Genomic DNA, 27,850 nt, shown 5'->3' with positions numbered 1-27,850 from the left:
TTCTTTACGTATTTTTCTCGAACTAACTTTTTAATTGTTAACATGATGTTAATTTCTGTTTATTCCTTACCTGTGATATTTATATTTACGTATGTTCAGTGCAGATAGAGTTTTATTTCTTTTTACTAGCATCCAGTTTCTCTTTTTATGCTTGCCTAATGCAATCAATAAAAGATTTAAAAATGTGTATAGGTGAGTAAAATTCCTGAACTTTTGAAATAATCTGTAGAGTAAATTTATATCTAAATGATTCGTAAATAAAGAATATGCACTCAAGCGTTTGTTTTTAAAAACCTCATCTTTAAACCTTATTCGTAATCATTGTAACCTAATGGATAACAAATTACATGTTTATGAAGTATAACTAAATTATCTGATGTTATACGTTGAAATGATTCAGTATCACACTGATTGTGACGCATACAGAAATTGGCAGTAGTGAATTTGACTTCGCATTAGAAGGGGATAGCAAAAGCTACTGTAAGTTGTTAAATTATCGTTGTGGCACATAATAGCAATGCATCAAGGTCATTATAGCAGCAATAATTAGAGCATTTCATAAAATGGTTTGTATCGAGAGAAGGGATTCTCACCCGTCAACATTTCTTAACAACCTACTATTTTCTCCGAAAGTCAATCTTGCAAAATTTTTAGATCAGGATGCGACAGACGTAAACTATAATCAAAGATGTCTAGACTAGGTCAAAAAAATAGTGGGATTTTCGTTTGCATGTTCCGCTCTGTCGGCAGAACATCTACATCCCCAAAGTGCTTAAATATGAAGCCTAGTGGGTCTACCTGGTTGCATAAACCGAATTTGGTGTGTGGTGTGCTGCTTATACGGACAGATATATTTAAAATATATCAGGGAGTGTAGTGCTTGCCATCAGATGAAATGAAGAGAAAAGGGAGTAAAATGTAGCAATCGGAATAACAAGAAGATTGGAAGAATGATGGGGTGTGTAAGGGACAGCTCACTAGAGATGAGCAAATAGTATTTTTAATTTGTTTCCAGATTTCAAAAAAATGTGTATGGCTTTGCATAATACGCTAAATTGGTCTGCCCTACCAAGTCTTCTTCCATTACCTCTGGGTCGAGGTTCGAACCTAAGACTTTGTGGCTAAAGGATAAACTTCCTAACAATCAGGCCACCCTGACACCAGGTAGGGAAAATCTCTTTCTCAGATGTGATTTTAAATGTGATGACGTCCTAATATGTATACAAAGGTTTTTTGAGAGAATATGGAATGCCGTATCGTTTCATCCTCACATAAATGTAGCAGTACTCACACTATGAGTGATGCCTTCTTCAGTACCTTTGGAGGTGCTTGTCTCTAGGTTGTGGTTTAATTGTAAAGCTTTCCCAGATAATAACACAAACGTCGTGTTGAATTGGGTTATTCGAATCTTTCTACATATGACTGACTGTCTGGTCTTAATTAGTTGTTATTAGTTTTCCCACTGTCATCGTCTGGCCACTTATTATCATTATCTTCTATGATCTGACTTGTGGAAGCTCCACGGATAAGCAGCAGCGCATAGAACATGCATTAGTTTGACATGGTTATCTACTCACTTTGATGAAGAGGCTTGCATCAAGTAAAGTAACATCCGTAATCCGAATTTCTAGTCATTGAAATTTCACAAAAATATCTTAATTGTCCTAGTAAGGGACGACATTCTCTACCTACACTCAAAGTATTGGATTCTCAACATGAAATGTACTCTAAATAGCTGTTCTTAGAGACCAAACTTTTCTCTATGGACTATTGTCGGTTCTAGAAATCGACAATCCTTATCTGTTTCTTTACATGTTGCCGGCTTAGTCAGCTGTTTTTGGTGTGAAGAATACAGACTCCCATTGCACTGGCTAATTTGTCGGTAAGCTTTCTTGCTTAACTTTGATGGTAGCTATTCTAGAGTTACTCACATTTTTATGCTTGGATAAAGGAGTAGGGTTAGGCATGAGGTCAGCAACTATATGTCGTATAGGCAACAATGATAAAATAAATGAACAGAAGAAAACATCTAAACTCTGCCTTCGGAGTTAAAGTGTCTTCCCTTATAGTAATGAAAATGACTTATGGTGAGATTCTTCAAAAATCATATGGCTAGTGTCCCTTCTAATAACCAGAACAATAGTAAATATAGGTTCATGGACTGTCGCAACATTATAGGAAACTGGGAAGACCAGTCAAATAGCTCCATCTATAAGGAGATACATGAAGTGGCACCCACAGAACTTCCATCACCATCACCCCACCAACGATCGAATAAATAAATATAACCATCTTTCAAATGAAGGATGTGAAAGCGGCAGGACCAAATACATACATACCAACTGAAGCACTGAAATCAGAAATATAGATAACTTCGAAGATGCTCCATATTCTTTTCAAAAATATTTGAGAGTAATAACATATGCTGACAAACTGGAAAGAAGGATATATTATCAAGGTAACTAAGAAAGGAGATTTCAGTGAGCGCAAAATCGACAGAGTTATCACACTACTATCGACATTATGAAGTTTTTCAGTTCATTGCTCCTGAGCCGAATAAAAGATTCGGTGGACGCTGAACTTCGAGAACATCAGTCTGGATTCCATGAGGATTTATTCAGGGTCAACCATATACGGACACTACGGACCAATCAATTAGGTAAGACATGTCACTAAACATCAAATTTCTTGAGTGTGAAAAAGTATTTGATAGCATGAATACACCAGTATTATGGAAAATTGTTCGATACTATAGCGTATATGAGATCTTCGACATCATACGGATTTCACATGACTTACTACAATACAAAGTCTTACGTGTTGTACACATCACAGACACACTCTATGTGAAGACAGTGGTCAGAAAAGACTGTCAAGCCACTCGCTTTTTCTTTCTTACGGCGGTTGGCTGGATCATGAGAACCTCCACTCCTCATGATAAGCATGGAATATAACGTACAGTTTATATGCGACTAGAAATTTCAAACTTCACAGATCACTCAGCTTTTCTATCCCAACACAGAAAAAAATGCAAGTGGAGACAGGTAATGTATCAGCAGCCTCTGGAGCTGTAGGTCTTAACATACACAAGAGAAACATACAGATCTCAAAATATAACACAGAGTACACCAACACAACCACACTTGACGGAAAACTTCAAAGGAGGTGGAAAGCTCAACATACTTGTCAATATTATCAGAGCTTTTTACAAAAATTTTATATATTAATTACTGTTACGTTGTGACCATTGTTTACACTTCTTAATGTAATTCATGTATTGTTGAATTTATTGAAATTTATAGTAAATACGAAGTCATTTTTTATACGAAGGGAGACACCATGAGGTTGAACTGAACCGGAATAATTGTAAATGTTAACACTTTTGCATTTATAAACAACTACAGGTAACAAGTGTTGTGAGGTGTAAAATACAGAATACGTTTCTCCAACCGTTTGTACCCGTTTGCTTTGTCTTCTTGTCATCTAGTTTTTGAGCAAACGATTGATAACTAAGAATTTTTTAGTATTTGTGGTTACCCTTGTTGTTTATCTTCACAGTACTATAATTGGTAATATTACATTATAGTATTATCGTATTCTATCGTATTAAGGCGATGCAATAATCGTTTCCGGGACAAAGTTCATTATATGAAAAACAATATAGTTATAACGATACAAGTCTATATAAGAGGTACCGTTAATTGAACTGAGAGATAAAACGAACGAGGATTGCTTGGAAATATTAAAATCGTAACGTTCATATGACATAAAGCTAGCTCAAGGTGTTTCTGAATTTTTATTTCTTACCGTAGTATTTGTTGAAAACGTTAAATGTAAGCACAAGATTTTGTAATCTTTTCGTTATATTGATCGAATGAACCAGACTAGTAGTGAATACGTCCTTATTTAGCTTGTGTAACAGTCATTGTGGAGAGGGAGGTTACCTGTTCAAACACACAAAGCTTTTCAACATTCTACATATGATAATAGGAAGTATAATGCCTACAAAATATAGGGAAGTAAATGAATACATGAGCCTTATTGTTTTGACATATACTTAGTTGTTTGAGGTTAGCTTTTAAATAATCATTCTTAACTATTTTATTAGCTTCCTCCTAGAATCGACTTCCTGAGGAACGTCGGTTTGATCAATCTATCTAGAAAAAACACTTCTTTAGGTTTCCACAGTCCAAGGGAGAATTAATAACTTATTCAGTGTTTGACTTTCGATCAATAGTGAAGAACCCAGTCAGTATTCGACTATAATCCATGGATGTCCATTTCTTTAGTAGCTTGTTACCTTACGCGTATCATTTAATTTCTTCCGAAATTATCACTGGTGATTTGCAATGTGCCCTCTGTAGGGTGGTCAGAGCTTGCAAGGAAAAGAGGGTAAGAAAATATAACTAGAATATCTATGGAAGTGCCACAAGCTGGCTACCCAACACCAGTTTAGCTACATGTGCAGAATTATCGTTCTTACTTATTAGCTGCGTGAATATTTTATCAAGCAAGCGGTCTAGCAACACATATGGTGGTTAATGCTCTATATAAGCTGGTCTTAGTCTCTCAATACCTAAAAAGTCGATGTTTCCTTGTTTTTCTATGACGAAATATATATTTTCTTGAGATACCTTTGAAAGGACCTTCGAATGGAGAGTCAAGCGGCGCATTTTGGAACATCTTATCCAGACGTGCGTGTAACTGCTTAGATCTTTAAGTACAGATGTCACTCGTAATTGTTCACGAGTATTAATTGGTTTGAGTCTGGACATATGGTCACGTAGTTGGTCTACGTATCTTTCTAAATCAAGCTTTTTACTGTCAGTATGAGGGTTAAGAAACTCATCCAGTAGTCTTATGATCGTCCTGAACACAGTTATGAGAGCTGTTCGTATTCTCAACATAACTAATGGCAGGAATTCTATCCACTGATTGGTGTTTATGACGTAAGGGCAGCCTTCAGTTCACATTGGAAACGTTTTACCACCCCATTAGCCTGAGGGGGATATGTAGTGCAACGTATTCCATTGGAGCCTAGAAGTTTAGCCTAGTTGTTAAATAGTTCAGATTCAAACTGTGCTTCTCTATCCATCGTTGTTGTTATAGATGTACCAAATATGGCCACCCAGTTCTGCACGAAAACCTTGGCAACTGTTTCGGTTGTGATTTCCGTCATCGGTATACCTATAAGGAATCTCGTAAATCGATCTATACATATAAAAAGATAATTAAAACTATTTGGATGCGTTAAATTTCCTATTAAATCGATATGATTGTGAGAAAACGCTGAGCAGTAGGTTTGCGTGACGGTTAACTTTGGACTGTTGAAACGCCGAACATTCTATAACCCATTTGTGAACGTTATTTTGTAAATTTGGTCATATATATCTGGCATTGATTAGCGTAGTCGAAGCATTTGCACCAGGATGAGATAAAGGATGAAAGGGTATCAAACATTAGTTTTTGCATATTTTTGGAGACGAAAGGTCGTGGTATTACGTCGGTCGAGTCACAGTAAATCAGAATACCACCAGTAAGCGATGGTAACTGCTTTAGTTTGAGACTAGGGTTGTTTGTTTTAAGAAGATTTCGTATTACTTGGACCCCTTTTTGTCTGCCTCTCAATGTCTCGATATTTACTGTGGACTGTTGCATCACAATCATTTCTAGTCGAGAAAATACATCTGCCTCCTGGTTTTCCTGACCTTTGATATGTCGGATATCACTTGAGAACTGTGATATATCGTTTAGGTGTCGGACTTCTCGAGGTGATTATTTAAATGCTCTCACTTCTGGTGCATTGGTCAGTGGTTTTTAATCCGTAAAACCTATGAAGTCCCTGCCTTCCAACATGTGTTGGAAATGCTTGGCGGTTAGGTAGATTGCAAGAAGTTCTCGTCCGAATGTAGAATATCTTGTTCCTTCTGGAGCGACTTTTTTGAGAAGAAGATAATTGACTTTCAGACCTTTTTAATCATCTGTCCAAGGGTACTGCTGTGGTGCATGCTACTTATATTGATATAAGTAGTATATAACGTGAGTTAAAAGAACATAATGTCTGGCAGCAGAAGATGGAGAAGATCAAGAAAGGAAGAGCAAGAACACAATGGAATTTGTAAGAAATCGCATGAACAATGAAATGTGAGACAATGGATTGAGGTTTGCAACAGCAACAGTCCGGTTTGATATGATAGAATGATATTTTGCAAATTAACGATTTACTATATGCTTTTTCTATTTTACCAAGTAATTCTGTAATTTGTGCTAAATACAATTTGGTTGTCGTCACCCGTGTTCTCCTTCACTACACTGCCTGCTGCTCTGTCCGAAGAATTCACCATCAAAGCAAGTGGGGAAAGGTTATTCGGATACATCAACGTAAGTGCTTGAAGCGGTTTATCTCTGCGCTCTTTAATAGCTTCAATCTTTGAAGGGTTTAGGCTGCGTCCCTCTGGCCGAATGGCATGCGTACAAACTCGAACAATCTAAAAGGTGGAGTAATAGCTGTCTTAGAGATATCTTTTTCAGCTACTGGGATATTGTGAGATGCCCTAACCAAGTCAATTTTAGTAAATATTTTCATACCCTGTATAGTGTTTTTAAAATCTTGGATATGCGGTATTAGGTACCTGTCTGGTACAGTTATATGATTGAGGGACCTGTAATCCCTTGACAGTCTCCAATCGCCTTCACTTTCTTTTGGACCATGTGCAAACGAGATGCCCACTGACTATCAGGGGGACGAATAATACCCAGCCATAGCAGGCAGTCCAATTCAGCTCCAGCGATTTTAGGCTTATCTGGTGCTAGCCTCTTGTGTCTAACAAAAACACGTAAATCCTAAGTTTTAGTAGTATGACTAACTATAGGTTTACTTTTGGAAGTCTATAAATATGTTATTTTAAATTATTTGATCCATTTCTTTAATATGCAAATTAACGACAAAACTGGACAGATGATACGAAATGGTTGAGGAAGACATTTGCGCCTGCTCATTAGTAGCGGTAGTTCCTACGCTGCAAACTGATTTGAGACTGTTTAACTCCAAAGTTCACTGCGTTGATTTACACTTAAGATTTAAAAGGCTGATGTCGGATCATATATATACATCTACTGCAATCGCTAGCCAGATTAGATCAGACGATTCTCGATATACTGATAGCCTATCAAATATATCTTCCAACCTCCTCGCTTCTATCTTTTGATTTCACGTGGTGGGTACGATTCATAGTGGAAGGTGTTACTGGTTGAAGCGTTGTCAAACTCCGAATACTGTGGCATCTTCACGGTGATTAATATTTTGACTGACCTGCAGTGCTAGTACCTTGTGCTTAGAAATAGAAAAAAAATCGGTATTTTATATATTGGTGTTAGTATTATCTTTGATTTAAACTAGAAAGTCAGTCGCTCATTTCGCCCGTATCCTATCCGCATGTGTTGATTTTACGTTCTTTAGGTGAACGCCAGACAAAAGACATTGATACGTCATTTAGAGTTTTCAGTCTTCAGTAATAAGGATAGTAGGTTGGTGAGCCTGTGTTAATCCTGACACGTTGCTTCCAAGTGAAGGTCCAGCTTCTCCTTGAAAATATTCACTGATGGGGCTGATACCACTTGTTTGGGTAAGGCGTTCCAATCATTGACTACTCGATGGGAAAAACGGGACACCACTTCAAGTTTATTAGATCGTGGTTTAAGAACCTTCTTGTTATGACCTCGGAGAATATTGGTGCTGAAGGGAGCAAAAAGTCAAGACGTGTCAACACTCAAATCATAATTAAAGATACGAAATGCCAGTATAAGGTCACTTCGTGTCCTACGATACGACAAGGGGAAAAGGTTTAGGCGTTTTAAACGCTCATCGTAAGGGAGTCTAGAAAGACCCTTCACTAATTTCGTTCCCACATGCTGGACACGCTCAAGGGAGTTAGTATCCTTTACCAGATACGGGCTAGCAGCTTGGATACAGTACTCTAAATGTGGTCTTATATATATGGGATATAAAATTTGAAACGTTTCCTCGTCAAAAGACTTGAAAGCTCAGTGAAGTGACCATAACTCACGAAAACCTTTGACAGCGGCTGCTTTGCAATGCGTAGTTGTTTTTAAATCATGACTTCTTACTACTCCTAAGTCTTTATAATAATAATAATATATATATTTCTGCATGTGCAGGTACACGCCATTTTTACAGGCATGATCTATAAATTACAACACTTGTTGGTTCACAAAATGCTTCGCAACTTATTAAGTTTATAGTTGTTATAAAGTATACTCGTGGGGCGCTTGCTGTAAACTGTGATCTTGGGGAGACACGTACGTCAAGTTTGTTCCAGACGTCAGAAGTTTCATAGCTGTGCCCTCAGAGCAAATTTCTGAGGAAAAAAAAGAAACAGAAGAGCAGAAAGGCACTTGGATATGAACGCCGAACGTTGCTTAACATTGTGTAGTAGAAAGGACAGAGGTATAATAAATCAGGATAAATTCATATTTTATCTTGTTAGAGTGAAATGAAGTCAGATGCTCCATATTAGAGAGTGTAGTAATAAAGAACAATGAGTTGTGTCGTTTAACGAGTTGTAGTAAGCTCACATGAAGGAAAGGAAGTCAAGGCTGGTACAAGGGAAGAGGTTTATTAGAAGGGTGTGTATATAGAGGGTGAGGTGTTAAGAATGCTAATGACTATATCTTTTGTTGTCTAACTTTTTTTTCCTTTTTTGTTTATCCGATGCCAGCCACACAATCCTAGTGTAAATGTCCGAGTTAGCATGTTATAGGTTGTCTTAGTAGAATAGCTAATCCAGCATAATATTGGAAACATGAGTCTGAGTGGTGAGCGTAGGAAAACAATCTATATCACAGATTGATTGACTTATTCTCAACCATAAAGAGCCTGATACATACAAAATGTTCTGCCCCCACAAACACGGGTGGATTGAAGTTATCGCTCTCACCATCAATGCTTGCTGGTCAGTAACTACATCCTCCCTCCTTTCGTGATGTTAAGCTCATTTAAGCTTATTTTTGAATATATGTCATACCTCACACAATCCTCTGTGTTTCACAACTTGTTGAAGAACACTATTTCTATTAGTACCATTTTACAAGCTTATCAGGCAGTTACAAGCTATGGACTGTGGGTAAGGCATCGATGCAGTGCTTTAATTGACTATAGTATAAAGTATAGTTTGCCAATCAGTATAAGCATTAGGAAGGGTATAATGTGGGATGGTCGTTTATTAAAGCAGGCGAAAAAGTATAGGAGTATGTGAGTTGTAGATAAGGTAACGAGTGGAGAAATAATATTAATTGCTAGTTAACATAGTGTGCAGAAGATTAAAGAGTTAATACAGGATAAACAGGTAGAAACTCACAGTAGCTTGGTGCTGATGTTATTTCGTGTTGTTCTAACCAGTTGATTGGTAACAGGCTCCATAGATGCAAGACCTCTGGTAGTGGGCAATCGATTGTGCGGTCCTCTTGACTTTTTAGAGTGGTAGTGAGTGTCCATTAGCGACCGAGGTTGGTTGAACAGTATCGATAGGTTCAGTGAGTTACCTGTCTACTTCAAGTGAAAAATTAGGGTGGAAAAAGTAACTAGTACAACTGCAAAGTAGGAAAAATAAGGCAAACTGATCTCGAAGTCCATTTTGGTCTAAACATGGAGAGAGCCTATGATGTCTGAGTGGGGCACAGATGTGTTCGTACGTGCTAGATCAGTGCAAGTGAGGGCTTGATCAAGCAGTTTTACAAACGTATGTAGTTCATCTGCCATGCGAGTTTCGGAGGGAAGACTGTTCCATATTATTGCATACTTGATGGGGAAGAAGTTTTCCCGAGTTTTTGATCTGTATTTCTCAACGTTGACCGTAGGTACTTTGTTTCGAAGTTCGTATTCATGTGAATCTCTAGCAAGAACTATATTATATGTTGAATAAGTAAGGTTTTTGAGTAGTTTAAAGTAGAGAATCAAATTAGACCTAAACCTTCTCTTCCAAAGGGAGTTGAGCGAGAGAAAGGGACATGTTGAAGAGCGTCGCGAGCGGTTTGGAAATAATGTCCGCAAGAGGTGACAGCAACCGTGGATGTAACCCGTCATGGCCCGGTATCTTACCAGGTTTGATGTTAGTTATTAACGGAAGGACAGTTTCCTCAGTCACCTGTAAGAACTCAATGGTCGGTATCTCGGTGTGAGTGGGACAAGTATTTTTTACAATAAACGTAGAGTAGACTTCGCTAAAATAGTTTGAAAGTGTCTCAGCTTTTGCCTAATCTGATTCAGCTAGTAAATCTGAATTTTCGTGTAACAGTAACGGGGGAACACCATCACTACGTTTCATTCGCCGTTTAATATACGAAAACAATCGTTGCGGACAAGTACGGCTATCATATACTAACTATCGCTCGTAAGTGATACGAGATCTGGCTATGGTTTTCTTACAGATATAACGGAATTTTTGGTACTCACGCTTACATGGGGCATGACCTGTCAACAAGAATAAGTCCCAGAAATGTTTCCTACGCTTTAACAGCTTCCAGGTTTCCTTATTAATCCAATGTGACAGCTTACGTGTTGACCATGGGATAAACAGCGACGTTAGGGACTCGAATGTAGACTTAAAATTATCCCATTCATCTTCGATCAATCCATCCGCGTCGACCGACCAATCAGCCGAGATAGCGCAGTTTCTGATTGCCGGACTATTAGCTCGCTAGATATTAGGACGGGGTGGGGCAGATACGAATTGTATATATAGCTCCGTAAAGGCACACATACAATTAAATTAAATCAGCCCACAATCTTCTATCGACCTGAGGTCACTCAAATATGAAGCGCTCACTCTAAGGCTAACAGCTTAAGTCGCTGAAATAAAAAACGTTACATTCTGTGCTCGCAAATTTAATTTCTAGACGTATAGATACAGATACAATACATCACACTTCTCATGCAACCTTGTGCTGAAATAGAAGAGCTACCTAATTTTGTTTAAGAGTACTGAAAATTTGACTTTTTCGTGAAAAAGTTTTAGTGGTGAGTGCCGTAGTTGGTGACGTTTTTACTCGGGACAAGTAATTAGCATATTGCTGATTGTAGTTTCAGAAAAGAAATATGCTACATTCGTAATGTGAATCAAAACTGCCTCTTATATTTTAAATACAAATCCCGACAAGTAATGCTGGCACTTTCTGCATTAAAAAATTTCCCTGTTAAGAACGTGCGGGACATATGGTTAGGTTGCTACGATTGGTATTGCTCCGTCATGTGAAGAGTTGCAGGTTACTATTTAGTGTGACTGCCATAGTAATTAAAGTTAGGGTCTAAGTTTGTCTTTATGAAGACAAATACAAGTTTCAATAACGACTGCAGCTTTTATCATGACCATAATAGTAGCTAAACAGTTGTGGTTTGTTCTTCAGGCCGTTTTAATCTACCTTAGGTATTGCAATAGCAACACTGATTCTGCTGGGTAATTGGACTCATAAAAGTAGTTTTTAGTCACGCAGTCTACTTTCCCATAATAGTTTTACTGAAGTTTTTTTACTGATTGAGGTAGTTACCGCAACTAGCAGTTGGCTGTATTAACCTAACTAACTGCATTGGAGTCCTTCCCACAAATATAAGACAATATGTCAAGCTAAGCTACAGATACATTTCTTGTTTCACGAGCCTCTGTATTTACTCGGAGTATCAGTGATCTGCTGCTAACGAACATGGAAACATATTACGACTGCAAGTATTTGAATCAAATTGTACGAAATCATCGAGTTATCATGTTTGCCAATCTGCTTCTTATTGTTACTTATTCTTTTTTATATATATTTCCTGGGACCTCAAAAATTTTACTGAAGTTTGCAGATTTGGGATATAGGTGACATATACGTGGATAAATGAACACTTTTAATTTCATCATGTCTGTACAAGATCCTGAATGGTTCTTTAAGTCTATTCTATCACCTTGGTAATACCCTCACAAGATGACCGAAATGCAAGTGTTCATGTTTTTGGTACAATCGTCTTTAGATATCTCTTATCTGGGGTGATTTCGACGTCCTCTTTAACAAGACACTTAGTGAAAGTGATACAATGTGAATAGTCAGCTTAATAGCCTCACGTTCATCCTATTTGTACCTTGTGTTACCTGTAGTCTCTAATGCGTGTATTCTAGGTTTCTAATTTAAAGATTAGTGACTTTCTTTCCAGCTACCAATTACAGACTTACTAAATTGCTAGAAAAAGCTTTCAGGTGTTTCCGGTAGTTTTGCAGGGCTGTTGGTCAAACGCCACATATTTTTGATGATTCATGTATTTTTATCATTTTAGTATCCCCTGAATAATTGAACTAGGTCAACCACAATCCATAGATCCACTGTGATTGCCTTGACGTTGACGTTTTTCAAAGTTAACATCATTACGAAGTACCGTAGTGGAGGCATACTATCCAATGCTAGTTTCCTTTATTTTCTTATCGTCAAAAGTGATTTGTTTGTGATGTCATGGTTATTTTGTTGTTGTGAAGAATGTTGAGATGTTATAAAAGTCCTAAACTCTCGTAACAAAGTCTCACTTAACACCCAGAGTGGATAAATACTGGCTTTTATTGTCTGGTACATGGATTGAATATGATCTATATAAATAAATCTCTATTGTCTTATGTAAACTAAGTCTCGTTATTTATCTAAACATTAATGCAATGGGGCTCCATAATATTTATATGCACCACACAAATAGCTGAATTTGTGTGTAGGCTAGGATACTCCTCGGGTGCCCGAATAAAAACGGGTGACTTCATAAGGGAGCATTTTCCCGAGTGTTTGGTCCATAGCACTAACCCACAAGGCAATAGAGCGACTTTTAAAAATGCAGTACACTTGTTACCGGTTACTAAAAGTGAGTTCATATCTCATTTTTCCCCCAGGGTCCGGTATCTCATGTGCACCTTTGATTTGAACTCAGAATTTTCCAACTCCACCGTACTCACCAACCCTATTAGAGCGCTTGACATTGACTTTTCGTAAACAGCGCTCCAGTTGTGAGAAAGAAATCAGTAAGACTTTCCTGACTCTAGCAATAAAAACAGTTATATGTGAGCTTTTCGATGAGAGTGGGCTTGCCACGCTCTCAGCCGTACCAGAACATTTAGGGTCCGAATTGTATATTTGGTAAATTATACTCTCCTTACCATTTATCATAACGATTGTGTTAAAATTATTCTTCAAATGGTCATAAGTCAGTCAACTACAACGTAGGATTAGGCACATATATGCATCGGTTCTAGTTCCCATACTTCATTACCACATCAAGATGAATGCCGGATTCATAGAAGTAGTTAATTCAATGGCGACAATATCTAAAAGAAAGATTGAGTATAAGTATATAGTACAGGAAGAAAAAATTAGTTCGTAGGAAGAAAGACATAAAGCAATTCCAATCTCACGGTTTAAGTGCAGACAAAAAGTGTATACACCGACGCCACTATGATCGATTCTGAGCCATGTCACCCAGAGTCTTCAATCATTAGTTACGATAGTCGCGCGGACCCAAACCAAGTAGTCCGTATCTACCACCATGGCTCAGACAAGAAGTTGGTGACTTCAAGGACTGATGCCACGTTTTGGTTTGACAGCCTCTAATATTCTTCCAACCGTCCACAATAATCAGCATTGTGCGTCGTGGTAATCGGTATTCAGGCATACGTAACACGTGGCCCAACCATCTCAGTCGATGGAGATTCACAACCTCATCAACTGATTTACCATCGTTCCCTAATACCCTGCGTCTAATCTCACCATTACTTACCCGTTGATCCCAGTAGATGCGAGCAATATTTCTAAGACATCTGTGGTCAAATATTAGTAGCTTACGAGTATCTTCTACTCTTAATGACCACGTTTCGCAGCCATAAAGTAGGACAGAACGAACTGTCACACAGTATACTCGTCCCTTAATTGATAGACGGATATATCGCCTGAGCCATAGGTGACGTCAGTTGGCAAAAGATAAACGAGTTGATATGTGGACCTCCTGGAGAGACATCGATGCCTGAAAATTCATACGACAAGAGCGTTGTTTTCAGCATTAAGTCTATGATGAAATTGAACAGAAACGGGGATAGTGGACAACCTTACCGAACACCACTTGAGGTTGCGAAATCAGATGACCGTTCGCCATAAGCTCTCACTAGACTAGTAGTGTTCGAGTAAAGTGCCTTCACAAGGTTTATGTACTTCTGAGTTAGACTGTTGAATGACAGACACTGCCACAGGGTCAAATGCTGCTTTTAAATCATGAAGAACTATCATTGTCTGGCGCCGATAAGAATGTCTGTGTTCTAGAACCTGGTAAATTTTGAATATGTGATCGATCGACACCACTTGAGGTTGCAAAATGGTCGTAAACATTAATAGAAGAGCTCACAGTTGCTTTACACATGATTTAATGTTTGTTACGCTTCATGTATGATTGTGTACCATTACATTGATGTGCAATGTTCTTATGTTTTAACAGTTGGGAGTCTTCAGTTGCTTGATTCCAAGTCTGTCGTTATGAACCAGGACTATTCATTGAACATTTATTTTGTTGTAAGCACTCAGTTAATACACTTTTCTGATTAATTTTAACAAATTTATTTGCAGCCATATATATATATATATATATATATATATATATATATATTTATTTACATTCTGCAACTTTCCAGTTTTTATGCTAGATCTTTATATGTACAGTTTGAATTACCAAGTTATCTGTTACCCAAGAAAAATCCATTATCTTCTTCTTACTGTTTGGTGATCAACAGTATGGGAAATATATGTAATTTTCTCTGTCCTCAAAATGTTAACAGATGTTATTCAACCTCCGCATTAGATGCTTCAATTCATGATTCAGACGTAAAACTTTTATGTGAAAATGAAGCCGTACCTATATCAGTGGAAAACATTAATGACAGTGATGAACATGTAACAAGTGTTGTTCATAAAGAATCAGTTTCAAAGCACAAAGAGAAATCAAATAACAGTACTCCTGGTCAGCTAAAGTCTATATCTCCTTCGCTGCGAGGTCCGAAAGTAATAAAAGAGTATGTAAAATTTCCTTTTCTTACGGATAACGAGATGGGACATTGGATTATTAAGTCTCGGTTCATGTTTATATTACGCGGACCACCTGGTTCGGGGAAATCTTTTGTGTCGGAGTGCATCCGAATTCGTTTTCCCATGGCTAAGGTGGGTATACTTTCATCGAAAGTGTATGTTTTACTGATTGTTTTAAATGGATACAAGTTTTTGCTAGATTCTATGTTGTTTAATTGATTATGCTTCTTTGTTAGGTGGCTTTCTGTTCAGGTAGTGTCACCAAACCATTGAAACTGCATTCAATTGTGTTAAAATCTCTTCATATGAAATTGTTACTCCTATTGGTTGGTAGTCGGGCAGTACTTCATTCTACTAGTCCCCAATTCGGAACACAGTTGAACAGAAACGAACTTATGCTCTAAATTATAAAATTGGACGGGAGTAGAATTCACTGTAAAACAGGTTTTTGCACGAGAGGATTTTAGAATCCTCTCCAATTATCCTCTAGTACTGATTAGCTAAGAAATAGCTAGTCAGCGTGCTCCAACACAATTCTGCATCGAACATGCTGTAATCCAATCTATATTTTGTCAACAAAGAACTTATCCCATTGTTTTTCAAACCACTCAGGATTCATTCGATTTCTTTTATTCCTACTTGCCAAAAAGTCATCTGCATCAATGTAATCGTAGTGGAAAATGGCCAAGATTCATGGTGTCTACAGCTGATATACGAATGGGATGTGGAGGAATTTTGTATCAGTACATCTTTTTGTAGGTTTAGTCGAGGCAGTCTGCTTTGTGATAATTTTGTCACCAGAACTGCTTAGTTTTGGATATCTCCTTCGTCCTCAGGATAATAAAAATGAAAGTGTTCAGATGAAGAAATTTCGAAAGAGCTATGGTATATTTATTGCAACTAATTAGCATTCAGGTCTGATAGTTATGACCAATGAATTCGGGATTATTTACATGAAATTTCCCTTGTGTTTCTGTAAAACATGACAACGTACATTATTATTACTGTGTCTAATTACATGTATGTAAATTGATGCCCATCTTTATGTTTACATCTTTTTTTACAGATCTTTTCTGCAGATGATTTCTTTTATTTAGAATCAAACGGCTATGAGTACCAATTTGACACCAGTCGATTGAGTGAAGCTCACGAGTGGTGTCATAATAATGCTTATAATGCTGCTTGTTCTGGGTACAGCCCAATAGTTATTGACAACACAAACACAAGAAATTGGGAAACACGTTATTACACAGATATGGCTCGTCGTTTTCACTACTTTGTAATAATGGTCATCCCACAAACACCATGGCGATTTGATGCGGAAACTTTAACTATGCGTAATGTACATTTTGTCAGTTTAGAGACCATTGAAGCTAAAGTCCGGAATTTCGAACATATCTATCCATTGTATTATGGTTGGTTTTGGTCGGCACCACCGAGTGAAACATATTCAAAACTTGACATCTCAGATACTTCACGAGACATAGTTAGTAGACCAGGTAAACGGCGTAAAAGCTCTATTCACTCAAACCCATGTATGGAATTGAATCGGTTGCTTAAATGGGGATGGGATGCTCTTAATACTATTATAGAATTACCCGGAGTACATCATGAATTAATAAATGCTTTCGGTCTGCCCCAAGGTTGGTTCTGTTTTTAGTGTCACTATTAAAGTGTTTATCACGATTTTAGTTAAAGGTACTCCTTTTTCTTAGACTTCATAATTTTTGTATGTGTTATATCTCCTACACATTTAACAAAGAATGCTTCACATGCCTTGCTTTATTTTACAAGCTTCATTCTTTTATTATTTATCTACCAGAAGATTCACATATTGACTTAGACTACTCAGACAGTATAGTTCTGTTTGGTGATGCTGGAAAAATGCAATTCTCCGGTCGTGTTAAGCAACAATAAAAATATGTTTAGGATGAGGTTCCAGACCTCCAAATGCGAATTATTTTTTCAGGATTATTCTACTTTATCGCCTGATATAATGACAGAGTGGTGTATTCGAGTGCGTCGATTGCTTTCACTTATCTTAGCAGTTCCAATGATTCTGATTTGCTTTTTTCTGGAGAAATTTCAGCACGGATTCAGACGTTCGCCAACTTGTGTCACTTGTAGCGTAGGCGAGAAATCCGTCTACTAACCAAACAACGGGTTTTCTGAACATTACTTTGCTCTTTTTTATTTATGGGTGCAAAACAGTTATTAAGAATAGAGGATATTCATTGGTTGCTAGTATTCGATCACAGATGTCTTCGTAGCATTTCTCATCATTTTTGTGACCACCGGGTTAGAAGTTCTGAGGTTGAACTCAGAGTACTAGGTAAGTATGACGTGTCAATTGACTGGAATAGTTAGGACATGTATTACATATGCCAGTATAATGACTACCTCGAAATGCGATAATGGCTAATGTGAGAGTAGGTTGGAAGAAAGCTAGGGGAGGTTAAACTAGATATGGCACCGGTTCATGAAGTCATCGGATTTGCGTGACAATCGTAACCAATCGTTAGAGGCTTCGGGTGTTATGGCTCAAAATCGTCCGCTATAGAACAGGTGCGTTTACTCTGTCTTCTGTTGGAACCTGGGTTGTGAAATATCTGAATTCTTTTTTTTCCTTACCTAGTCTTTTTTACTGCTACCACTAATGCTTTTACTACTTCAACTACTCTAGAGTTTGTTTTGAAGAAATTTTATCATCTTTTGCTAATAGTGTGTGATTACTTCGACCGAAGCACGTTTGTTTACGTTCTACGTTGCAAACGATTGACCAGTACAAATTAAACGGACATACCACAATTGTCTTAGTGTTTTCATTTTACTAATTAACTGTATTCATTATTGGTCTCGATATTTATTAGGAGTTAGTTGTTCACTTATTCATTTTCTAAACTACTTGGCATGATTACATCATTCCCTCCTGTTTGTTTTGGGGTCGTTGTTGCTACCTTGACGTGGTGGTCGGGTTTGCCCATCGTTATGAACCAGTAGAGCCACATTGGCTGGAACAATCGTTCCTCAAGGTCCTACTATGCCGGACAGGTCAGTTGAAGAACAGTAAAACTAAAAGCAGCGCAAACCCAAGATCTGAGGGTGAAGTCAAAGTGTTGACTGTACAGAGATGTGACGGTAGTAAGGTGCTTCCTTCAGACAACCAGCATGACAGCGATGCTGCCTTCCCACAAGGAGGGGTGGAGTTAGAAAAGTTCGACCCCATAAATGCACACCTCGCCTTATCCTGTGGATATCCGTCTCTGGCGGTAATGTCTCAACAAGTACGGAGCTAACAAGAAAATTACTCACAAAAAGGCCATGTGTGACCGACCTCAAGTAGTTGTCCCTTGGGAACAGCGGTCACGCGCTCAGGTCACTGAGACCACCTCTAGTCCAATTCCCTTTCCAGGTACCTCCAGAAGAACCCTTCCGTGTTGTGGGCAAACAGGAAGTGATAACCACTCTCACTTCTAACACCACTCAAGACCACTGTATCCATAATCAAACTCTCTCTTCACTTCCTACTATTCATCCTATATCGACTTTCAACTCTAAACTTCCTCTTCTGGCTTCCTCCTCAATTATCGTCATGGCTAACCATTTTAGTGTGCAAAACACTGTCCCAGGTCTACTGAAATTTCGCTCCAAACTACACATTGGAGCCTTTGACGGGCGCACCCAATGTCAAATCGGCCAGCAGAAGTCCTTGGCTGGGACTCTAAAATCTCGTAGCATTGATGTCCACTTTCTCCATTTTTGTTTAACTTCATCATAGACCTACTGATGGAAATGACGTTCTCGTCGGCTGAATTCTCGGGTATTGAGCTCCTTCCAGGAGGTCCAATTATCGACTTAGAATACGCAGATGACGATTTCACTTATCTTGGAAGTGTGATCAGCCCTAATGGGTTGGTGTCTGACGAAATCTCAACACGAATTCAGAAAGTGCGTTTATCTTTTGCCAACTGACGTCACCTATGGCTCAGGCGATATATCCGTCTATCAATTAAGGGACGAGTATACTGTGTGACAGTTCGTTCTGTCCTACTTTATGGCTGCGAAACGTGGTCATTAAGAGTAGAAGATACTCGTAAGCTACTAATATTTGACCACAGATGTCTTAGAAATATTGCTCGCATCTACTGGGATCAACGGGTAAGTAATGGTGAGATTAGACGCAGGGTATTAGGGAACGATGGTAAATCAGTTGATGAGGTTGTGAATCTCCATCGACTGAGATGGTTGGGCCACGTGTTACGTATGCCTGAATACCGATTACCACGACGCACAATGCTGATTATTGTGGACGGTTGGAAGAATATTAGAGGCTGTCAAACCAAAACGTGGCATCAGTCCTTGAAGTCACCAACTTCTTGTCTGAGCCATGGTGGTAGATACGGACTACTTGGTTTGGGTCCGCGCGACTATCGTAACTAATGATTGAAGACTCTGGGTGACATGGCTCAGAATCGATCATAGTGGCGTCGGTGTATACACTTTTTGTCTGCACTTAAACCGTGAGATTGGAATTGCTTTATGTCTTTCTTCCTACGAACTAATTTTTTCTTCCTGTACTATATACTTATACTCAATCTTTCTTTTAGATATTGTCGCCATTGAATTAACTACTTCTATGAATCCGGCATTCATCTTGATGTGGTAATGAAGTATGGGAACTAGAACCGATGCATATATGTGCCTAATCCTGCGTTGTAACTGACTGACTTGGGGTCATTTCTTGTAGAGAAAAAATACCAAGGGTTAAATAAGTATCTCATACAATTAGGCATTAGTTGGCAGTATTTTATTGTGAAGAGATTTTCGCCGGGGAATTTCACTCTTAAGAAATTTGTTTTGACGATGAATCGTCGTAATATTTTGCACGTTTAACTATACTCCAATATTGTTTATTGTGTTTTAGTACTATGTAATTTTTTATAGTTTTCATGTGATGATTTTGAACTTATGTTAACAGTAATGAGAGTATTTCAGAAGTTGAATAATTGCACATTTATTATTTTCTTTATTAGATGCAACTGTACAAGATGTAATAACTCATTGGGAATCCGCTACAATACCTGACTTCGGGAGAGGTTTGAAAACTTGCAACACACCTAGTATTCCTCATGTAACAGCTAAATTTTCCGGATATGGTCGAGCCTTCGGTGCAGAACATTATGCTCTACGTAGATCTGTGAATGAAAATTTACTGGGAAAATTATTCACAGTACAAATTATCGGCTTAGTGATCACTCCACGTACAATAGGTGCTAGGGTTAAACTTCCAAATGATGAGGTCATTCGACATCTCTGGGCTGCCGACGATCAACAAGTTGTATTCCCAGGTTTGTACATTAATCTCTCTTCTTTTTATCTTATTACATGAAATGTTTGAATAGTCTGTACATTGGAAATTTATAAATTTCTAACCACAGTAACAGCGTTGTGAATCTTCTACAATAATTTGAATGGTGTCTTTTTATAGTGCTAAATTTAACAGGCGATGATAGAGCCAACCAGCTGAAGGAAGTTTTCCCAGTCATACTTTTTACGAGGTTCTGAGTGTCCTTTTTTTTGTTTCCGCAGCTTAAGTTCTCATGTGCTGAGCATTTAGTTTTTTCCTTTTTTTGTAGACTTTCACTATCAAAATGATGTTCATTTTTCTTGCAAACTTAAAACAGTAGAACAACATTCACAACACCCGCTGGAATTATTTGGCACCATGCTGATGACTTAAACTGAATTTTTCCAAAGAGCCATATAATATTGATGTTGATAGATTATTGGATTTTGAATACTTCGGAAACCTGCAAATATCTGGAAGTTCAGATGTAATAGTCTTTACAGCATAGAAATCCTTTTTGATTATAACATTTACATGCATAAGTATAACTACCAATGTTTAACTTGACACTACAGATAAAATAGCTATTGGATAGATTGTTGACAATTAAACTAATGATATATTTGTAATATCCCAATGAGTAGAAAATAAAACTCCTGAAGTTTCGTGACTTTGTTTAATACATTTCTTCAGTCATGAATTTTACTTCTTAATCATTGGAATATTACAAATATATCATTATTTTTATTACTTCTATTTATGATTTTCGTAAGGCTAGAGATTATTTTCAGGTTTAACTATCTGATGAGACATCGGCTTTAAATTTACATCTATGCTTGAATCTTTATAAGATCTAAGGATAATAACATTTTATCCGCTTATTAGGTTTTCCAAAGCCTTTAACTCTTTGAAATCTTTGATTTCTCTTTTTCTTAGCTGAGAACTGTAAAATTAGTGGTCAATTGGGACTTATTTCTCCCTCACTGAATACTATGTGCCTCTCATGGTTGTATGGTTAAATGAATAACAACTGGAAAGGATTGCGCAGGACAGGATAGGATGTAGAGTGCTTGTGAGCGGCCTATGCTCCTCCATGAGGAGTAACAGGCGTAAGTATGCTCATGGTTGTAACAAAAAGAATCATTTTGTTACAGAAACTTTCAAATTAGGGATCAGAACTTTTGGCATAAGGCGATAGGGAAGTTTAATGTAAAAATTATTCCTTAAGAATATAATTCTATCGATGATAAATTTATCACGTACTTGTCTTCATAGTGAGAACAAGTTCATGGCGGATGTTCCGCTTGATGTTAGAGAACTGTTAAATAAGGTAATCTCTAGTTTTGTGAAAGAATCTAGGTGACAATGGGGTTGATGAGGCAATAAGCTTTCACTGCCTGAGTTGAATGAGACATATATTGCATATGCATAGCCACCGCCTATCTCAATGCGTCATGTTGGCCGATGTAGAAGCAGGTTGGAAGCTAGTAGAAGCCAGACCGAAACTTGGGTTCAGTCTTTGAAGTAATTGGCAGTTCAACTAATATTAATAAGTGCACACTACCTGGTTGTGACCCATTCGACTTCCATAACTGATTGTTTAAGATATTGTATGACATCGCTCAAAACCGGTCACAGTGGTATAGATGCCTTTACCGTATCTTTTCCGCTAAGTCGTTAGTTCCGAAATTATCTTTTTTATCCCACGAATTCATTCTCACCTCTCAGATTTATTGTATATTCATATTTTTCCTTACTATCCTCCGATGCTGTCACTACTTCAACTCTGGTGCTTATATTGATAATTTCACCTCGCTGTGCTGATATATGACAAACTGAACCAATTCACATATATTCTCAGGTTTCAATTTACCTGGCTGACTTGTAAAAGTATGCATTATAAATGCCTTTATCAAAAACATTTTCGGTGCTTTGACACCTGTCGTATCCAGAATCCAAGCGTCTTATGGATAACTTGACGATCCATGAATCTAATTACCCATCAAGTTCTATATCATCGGCAAGTAGATCAGGTACACACAACTTGGCGAAGCGATTGATGAAATAGCTAAATTCAATACGCAGAGAATTGATATATGTTTTTAATTTGATTACCATTACAAATATATTCACTCTAGACTTATAACTGGTTATGTTGAGTTCTGTAAAGTCGCACCAATCTGGGCTAGACTAATCAATTATTAATTTATATTTGATAACCGCAGGTGTACTTAGCACAACCCTAATACCTATCTAACTTAGTCAGTTGTAGATTTTTAATTGTATCCCATAAGTTCTGTACTCCGACGTATGAGTAATTTTGATTATTTTAATCTGTATATTTTTCTACTGTTATGTTACTGTTAAAATTTCTTCATTTTTATACTTCTCTTCCGATAGATAATATTGGTATAATGCCTGTGAATCGTCCAACTGGTTGTCGTGCTCATGTTACAATGGCTTTAGCAACTGGTGTATCCCCAGCAGAAACAGGTCTTGATTTACTACGTGTTGTAGACATGGAGTTGAACAATCGGCCAGGCGATCACGTAGCAATTATTAAAAATGGTTCTGTTCGTCGACTAATCATTCCAAAATTACACTGTAATATTTCACCTGAACGCTGTTTAGTAAAGGTACCAAATAAATTAAACTATCATCCACGTAATGATAATAACTTTTACGTTAATGGTATCTCATCAGTTCCGCTCTCAGATTGTGAGACTATTTATGTGTACGATCTTGATTTTCCTCATCACTACCGTGTTACTTTTGCTGCTTCATATTGAGTTATCCTTTCATAAGTTTCCATTAAGTCATCATTAATTGCCAATATCTTCTTGCCTATCTGCCTTACTTTAAATCGGTCCAATTACCTGTATACATATACATACGCATAATACCATAAATTATTTCAGTCTCCATTACTTCACTTTTTAGATTTGTTCATTTCATCGGATTTGCATGTTTTCTCTTTGTTAATTTGTACATGGATAAATCAAAATTTGTAGCAGACATTTTGTCTAGTCTTGTATCTGTACCGGATTATACTAATTGCTGTAATTTATTCATGCTGTTGTAACTATGACCGTTTCTAATCTGCTCGTATTATTTAGTTGTTTATGTACTTATCGTCTTATAACCGGCTGAAATCGTTATCCGAATGATTAATTTCTTGTAACTGTTTATTTTTTCACACTGCATTACTTGTGAAATTCTATACAATCACAAATGAAAACTGGTATATATATACAATATTAGGGTTCATTGTTTAATGGTGAATTTACTATCGCGAGTTTATTTTCTTTTCCACCATGACATATGCTATCTAAGCCTATAAGATACAATACCCGATGTAAAAATTATATATTCCCTCTATTTGTGTTAATTTTCTTGTAGTAATTCATTTTTGCATTGACTACTAAGTAACAGCGTCCTAATTCACCGAAGAAATTGCTTGAAAGGATATGGAAAATTATCTTAGTTAACAATATGATCCAAATTGTCATGAATAGAACTTGAATTCTTCCATATATTGCTTCGTTATGGTTACTTATTCATATTTAAATGCTATCTATATAAACGACCAGCATAACTTTCCGAAATTGTCGGGTAATATTTAGAACGAAACCATCGTTGTACTGTTTTGAGGCTGCAATACTAGTTTTCTTGCGAATTCGAAAAAAGAATGTTTCTAGTGAACTAAACGAATTTCCGTATTGTTTATAGCGACTGACACATAGAAATAGCCACTAGTGACTGGGTTCGAGAATTCTAATAGGAATTTGTGACAAATGGAATAAACCAGATCGAGATTTAAGCAGTAATTCAATGATTACGGTGACTAATGATCGCCCTTATATCAGGTAGACTTAATCCCTAAACTTAACGGTCTAAATGCTCTTGTGAGACCCTAAGGTCTTTGGCGTCAATCTCGTGCGCTCAAATGTGCTAGCGGGATGTAGATCGGATTAAAGAACGTTTCGTGCAGGATTATGTCAGGGCACACTGATTGGCTATTCACCCAATCAGCGCTAGAAGATGCTTTGAAAATACTAGAATCTTCTCGTGTAAAAACTATAAGCATACTAGCGTTTTTACCGTGATTCCTATTCCCATCCAATCATGTTCTGGTTTGGGGACTTGTCGAGTGAAGTGATGGCCAACAATACTAAGCCATACAAGTAGCTGGGTTGTAGTAAAAAAAATTATAAGTCGTGCAAACACTATTTCTCATTCTCCGTAGTGTTCGATGATTCTTCAGCTAATGTCAATTCACGATGAAAACCATCTTCAAGTTGTAAAAATCCACAAAACTAATAAATTTAGGTAAATCAAGTTACTGGCGCGTTTTCAAGTACAGCCAAACTAACAAATCTAGGATTTACCTGTAAAGAATTTCTTTTGTTTATCGAAAAACTGTGTATTATGCACATCAGATTAATCATATCAGAATATATTTTAATGCCTATTATTAATTAAGTAGTAGGTACTACACACTTTTGGGGTTAGTAAATATCAATTTCCACACTTGGGATTATTACATAGCTTTTTAAAATGAAGGTATCGTGTGAACCTTGAGAACTTTCCGTTTTAATTGTGAAGTGAAGTTAATATTGGGTAGCCCCCGAATGCCCTGGTACGGCCGAGAGTGGGGTGAGTCCGCTCTCCCTCTCGAAATACTCTCACACGGCCGCGCGTATACAGCCTCTGCCAGAGAAGTCCTACTCATTGCCTTCTCGTGGCGGGGGTGTTGTTTACGAAAATGAGAGGATGAAAAGCGAATGTCCGGCGCTTTAACCGGATCACAAACCAATGGTGCACATGGGCTCCAGTATCCTGCGGGAACAAATGGCGTATGAACCAATCTTTGGTCACCGGCTACCATGGGATTGCATCTCCTTACGATGCTCCACTGCCTTGTGGGTTAGACCTTTAGGTCAAAGGCTCGGGGAGTGGCCCCCTAAGATAACCACCTGCTTCGGTTTGGGCACCCGGGCAGTATCACAGCCCACACACAAACGATGAACTCTATGTCTACGGCAACTGCTTTTCTCGCTCCGAAAAGCAATCAGTCGATTCAAATACTTATCATTACTATTATTGTCATTATTAATACTATTATTATTACTATTATTGTCATTATTATTATTATTTTCCACATTATTCACCCTCCTTTATACTTATACAGCGGCTCGTCTTTGGTGGAAATCCGACTGTATCTAAACGTTCTCGTGTCACTGTCCGGTTGAAAATTGTATGTTACCATCGAATATGAGTACTGAAGCAGTTTTTCTGAAACCAAGTGCACCATTCAAACTGGCTGCCTTCAACGTTCGCACACTTATGCAGGTTGGTCAACAGATAGGGCTGGCTATGTCTTTAGAAAGTCTTAATATTGATGTTTGTTGTCTATCCGAGACCCGTATTCAAGACTCTGGCGAAGTACTATAAATTCGCTCTACATCTGTCACTTCAAAAAGCTTGTTTTACGTGCGCTTATCCGGGGACCCTGTGGCATCTTCGTCTGGTCTTGCAGGCGTTGGTGTCGCACTAAGCGCTAGAGCTGAGGCAGCACTAGTCGATCGGATCCCCATTAACAGTCGGTTATGTGCTGTTAGATTAGAAAGTTCCATCGAAGTGAGAAGAAATCGGCGTGAGAAACGATGTCTTTTCGTCATCTCCGCCTATGCCCCGACAGATTGCAGCCCGGATGCAATCAAGGATGAGTTTTACTACCAGTTATCTGTTCTTCTCCAGAAAGTGCGTTCGACAGATATTGTAGTACTAGCCGGAGACTTGAATGCTCAGGTCGGGCGTCTAGGCACAGAAGAGAGTCGTTTAGGTGGCCGATGGGGACTCGTTGGTCGCAGGTCAGATAACGGGGACCGTCTACTGCAACTGTGCACAGACCACAACCTGTTTCTGGCTAGCACTAACTTTCGGCACAGTCATCGCCGATGTGCCACCTGGCGTCCTCCCTCTGCATCCCAAGCCTGGACTCAGATTGATCACATCGCGATCAGCTACCGCTGGCGTGGTTGTGTACAAGACTGCCGCTCCTTTTGGAGTACCTATCTGGACTCTGACCATGCCTTGGTCTGCGCCAATCTTGCCTTACTTTTCAGTGGACAACGAAGTGACCGCCAGCAAAGGATTGATATTAGCAAGCTGGTTGCAACTTCTGTTGCAAATAAGTATCGAACCGAGCTAGCCTCTAGGCTAGCTACCACTCCACCGAAAAGTATGGACGAGCATTGGTTGCAATTGCATGACGCCATGAAAATGGCGGGTACAGTCAGTTGTGGGTTTGCGAAACGTCCCGCTTTTAAGCACTGGGTTTCTTCAGGTTCCTTACAACTCATTGAAGCCCGTCGGTCTACTCCGGGTGACCGTGAGTTTGACCATAAACGAAGGATGTTACGTAAAGAAATTGGGCAAAGCTTGCGTAAGGACCGAGAAGCCTGGTGGTCGAAGCGTGCTAATGAACTGGGAGCAGCAGCTGCATCTGGTAACTACCGGAAGCTCTTCCAGCTCATCCGAGCCACTGGCAGCAAGAAGTCTGGTGTGAGTGAAACAATCTGCGAGGATGATGGGATGCCAATCACTAACATCCATCGACGTCTTGGACGATGGGCAGAATTTTTCGAAGGGCAGTTCAACTGGCCTGCTGCTCCGGCAACATCGGTCAGACTGTCCTGCCCTCCATGGCCGGTGACGACTGATCCACCAAATGAGGAGGAAGTCTGCGAGGAACTCCAACTCTTGAAGCGTTACAAATCACCTGGCCCAGATGACTTACCTCCGGCTCTTTTTAAAGATGGTGGTGACTTTTTCACTAAGGAATTGACGACGTTGTTTACAAAGATCTGGGAGCTCGAGAGTGTACCAACGTCACGGAATGAGTCGATAGTTGTCCCTATCTTTAAAAAGGGTTCACGTCGTTCCTGTAACAACTATCGGGGGATAAGTTTACTTCCGATTGCGTCCAAGCTATTGGCTTCCGTCATTCTTCGTAGGTTGTTCAAAACCCGAGAGAGATTGACCCGCCAGGAGCAGGCTGGGTTTCGTTCTGGTCGAGGATGTATTGATCATATATTCACCCTCCGCCTAATGTTAGAACACCGCCATACTTTTCAAAGGCCAACAATCGTAGTGTTTCTTGACATCAGGGCTGCCTTCGATTCGTTGGACAGGACTGTTCTCTGGGATTGTCTATTGAAGAAGGGCGTGCCTGAGAAGTTTATTAACATCCTAAAAGCCCTATATAAAAACACCTCAGGCAGAGTGAGGGCATACAACCACCTTTCTCCACTGTTCCATTCGAGCAGTGGGGTTAGGCAGGGTTGCCCAATCTCACCATTCCTCTTCAACTTTGCCATCGATGACATTCTGGAAACAGCTCTGATG

At 38.5% G+C, this 27,850-nt stretch overlaps 1 protein-coding gene across 2 annotated transcripts; it reads left to right on the top strand.

The window, feature by feature from the left end:
* The first annotated feature begins 11,209 nt into the window (after positions 1–11,209).
* MS3_00006845 (uncharacterized protein) lies at positions 11,210–25,011 on the top strand. 2 transcript variants are annotated; one of them, XM_051215083.1, is made up of 5 exons: positions 11,210–11,280; positions 14,703–15,225; positions 16,160–16,736; positions 20,127–20,441; positions 22,841–25,011. In XM_051215083.1, exons 1-5 carry the CDS (start codon positions 11,231–11,233, stop codon positions 23,227–23,229), a joined length of 1,854 nt encoding a protein of 617 aa, XP_051068264.1. In that variant the 5' UTR covers positions 11,210–11,230; the 3' UTR covers positions 23,230–25,011. The 2 variants fall into 2 exon arrangements, with proteins under 2 accessions (XP_051068264.1, XP_051068263.1); XM_051215082.1 differs by having other exon boundaries at positions 11,210–14,653; positions 14,678–20,441.
* The last annotated feature ends 2,839 nt before the right edge of the window (positions 25,012–27,850 follow it).

Source organism: Schistosoma haematobium, chromosome 2, assembly GCF_000699445.3.
Source record: "Schistosoma haematobium chromosome 2, whole genome shotgun sequence".
Taxonomy (NCBI): domain Eukaryota; kingdom Metazoa; phylum Platyhelminthes; class Trematoda; order Strigeidida; family Schistosomatidae; genus Schistosoma; species Schistosoma haematobium.
Note: the sequence above shows the minus strand (reverse complement) of the source record. Positions and strands in the feature narration are given on the sequence as shown.